This window comes from Salvia hispanica, chromosome 3, assembly GCF_023119035.1.
Source record: "Salvia hispanica cultivar TCC Black 2014 chromosome 3, UniMelb_Shisp_WGS_1.0, whole genome shotgun sequence".
NCBI classification, from domain to species: Eukaryota; Viridiplantae; Streptophyta; class Magnoliopsida; order Lamiales; family Lamiaceae; genus Salvia; species Salvia hispanica.
The window spans coordinates 27093917-27096425 of record NC_062967.1 but is presented as its reverse complement, the minus strand read 5'-3'; the positions used below and the strand labels follow the sequence as shown (position 1 = coordinate 27096425).

General features: G+C 33.3%; 1 protein-coding gene across 1 annotated transcript; it reads left to right on the top strand.

The window, feature by feature from the left end:
• Nucleotides 1-372: 372 nt before the first annotated feature.
• Nucleotides 373-1623, top strand: LOC125209445 (NAC domain-containing protein 90-like). Its single transcript, XM_048109042.1, has 3 exons — nt 373-526; nt 760-1034; nt 1171-1623. Exons 1-3 carry the CDS (start codon nt 373-375, stop codon nt 1432-1434), a joined length of 693 nt encoding a protein of 230 aa, XP_047964999.1. The 3' UTR covers nt 1435-1623.
• The last annotated feature ends 886 nt before the right edge of the window (nt 1624-2509 follow it).

The window sequence follows — 2509 nt, the reverse complement described above, 5'->3', positions numbered from 1 at the left end:
CACATTATTAATTCAAACGATATATTTTTAACTTCTTCAAAGTTACTTATACTGGCAAAAAATGGTAAATGAGAAGTGAAGAATGAAAGTGGAAAGAATCAAGCTACAAATAGAGTGGACGTGGACGAGAATTCTTGTAGATATGTGGACAAATGTGAACGCTCGTGTTTTCTAATTAAAAACTTAGAATTTTCCACCAAAACTACCTTCCACAATTTTTTTTAAAAAAAAATGAAACTTAATCACTCCCTATAAATAGAACCACGAATTAGTCTAAAGCATGCTCACTCTACTCCCTTGTCATCTTCTTCGTCTACTTCATTTCTTTCACTACATATATTCCTTTCTAACTGATCACATTAGCATTAAAACATGGGTGATTTGCCTGTAGGTTTCAGGTTCTATCCCACAGAGGAGGAACTGCTCCTTTACTATCTTCCTAACAAGCTCAACGGCACAAATCCTGACATCGACAGAGTCATACCTCTTCTGAACATCTATGATTACAATCCATGGGAGCTTCCACGTAAATTCACTTCATATTTATTCTCTTTATTTTTTTTATTGTCATTAATTTGATATATTACATATCAGTTGGTATCACAAAAATATCAGTTTCTGACTTAATATCTGTTCGTTAATTCATGAATATCAGTAGAGTTTAAATGATATAAAAAGTAGAGCAACTGATATGTTTTGTGCAGCAACTGATATTAATGAATCAGCGAACTGATTATGTGTTGATATATTATCAAACAGGACATGCTGGAGAAGTGTGCCGTGGCGACAAAGAGCAGTGGTTCTTCTTCACCACGATGCAAGAGAGGGAGGCCCGGGGAGGAAGACCCAACCGCCTTACAGAGAAGGGATATTGGAAAGCTACCGGCTCGCCTTCTGATGTTTTCAATTGCCAAAATCTCCGAATCGGAAGGAAGAAAACCATGGTTTTCTACGAGGGCCGAGCTCCCCACGGATTGAAAACTACCTGGAAAATGAACGAGTATAAAGTCTATGATCATTCTCCCAATCCTCAGGTCTGTTTCTAGGGTTTTCTACTTTTCTTAACCCTCTTTTTGGTCACGGTTGACTAGGGTTTGAATTTGGTCATAGGTTAATTTTATGTAAATCTGTTTAGATTTATTTATTTTATTGTAGAAATTTGTTATGCAGCTGAAGGAAGAGCTCAGCTTGTGCCGGATTTACAAGAGATCCAAGTGCGCGAGGGCGTTTGATAGGCGGCCGCAGCCGGCCGAGGCTGATGAAGCCGCGATGCAGTGCCACCGTGCTGACGTGGCATTCGCAACTAGCGATGATCAGCAGATTAATCCAACGGTGGAGGGGAGTGAATTGATGAATTGGGACATTGCAACTCAAAGTGAACCTTTGTGGGATTCGGATGATTTGATGATGATACTTAAGTGGTTTGATTTGTGAAAAAAAATAAATTAGTGATGGAAGATTTGAAGCAAGCTCAATATATAAGTATGAAATCCTAGGATAATTAAATTTGCTAGGTGTTGAAATAAATGTTGTCAAGATGGATGTGTATAATATCCAATCAGTATACATATTTATTTGTGTTTCTTATAAAGAATGTGGCACGTGCTGGTTAGTAAAATTGTAGTACTCCACATAAGTACATAAAATTGTTTATAGAATTTAATTTGTCTATTATATTCTTATTTTTAGGGATGTTTATCCAGTCTAAAATTATTAATGGGCTTATCAGAATATACTAACAGATCTAGTAGAGTTAGGGTTGAAAACGAATGACCCGCAATCGAATAACCTCTGATTAAATAGGGTCTACTGAAAAAGGTTGAGATCTCGAAAACGAGTAAGTTGGCCCGATTAACTTAAATGTTTCAATTATTTAAATGTCAAACTTTACTATTTACATTAAAAGTTAGTATAATAATCGAAAGTTATACTCATAATTTCATTTTTACTGTAATGCTTAATTAATTAAAAAATGTATACAAGAAAAAGAGATAACGGATATTATTAAGGTAAAACACGTGTGTCATATTTATTTTTCCGTTCTTCCACGAACAACTCTCTTATTTATATTTTACTACTATAAAAATTTATATAAATAGTTCGACACACATTCCATCCACTACAATTCTTAAACACCAAGTTGTATCAATGTACGACTTTTTTTAGTATTTGTTGTATAAATGTTAGACAATAGTGTGAGTATTATGTAATCAATTGCCGATAATTGCGGATGTAGGGAGTGTTTACGTAAGTATATGATGAGATAATACGTGAGGAGTATAAAATTATAAACAAAAATTTACTAGTTTAAAAGAATTTCCAATTTTTCCAAGCTCAATTTATCCAAAATTTGAAAGTTTAGGTTTATAACTAAGAATTTTTAAACCCAAAATAAGATTATAATAATGTATATAATTTTATGATTTTATGTTCAAAATATATTTGATGTAAGATAAGATTATTATTATATTCAAATTAATTCAGTTACGATCTCACAATTTTTAATTAA

Coding starts and splice junctions, on each gene's coding strand:
- LOC125209445 (XM_048109042.1), top strand. CDS start 373: ATGGGTGATTTGCCTGTAGGTTTCAGGTTCTATCCCACAGAGGAGGAA. Junction 527..759: donor CAATCCATGGGAGCTTCCAC/GTAAATTCACTT, acceptor ATTATCAAACAG/GACATGCTGGAGAAGTGTGC. Junction 1,035..1,170: donor ATCATTCTCCCAATCCTCAG/GTCTGTTTCTAG, acceptor TTTGTTATGCAG/CTGAAGGAAGAGCTCAGCTT.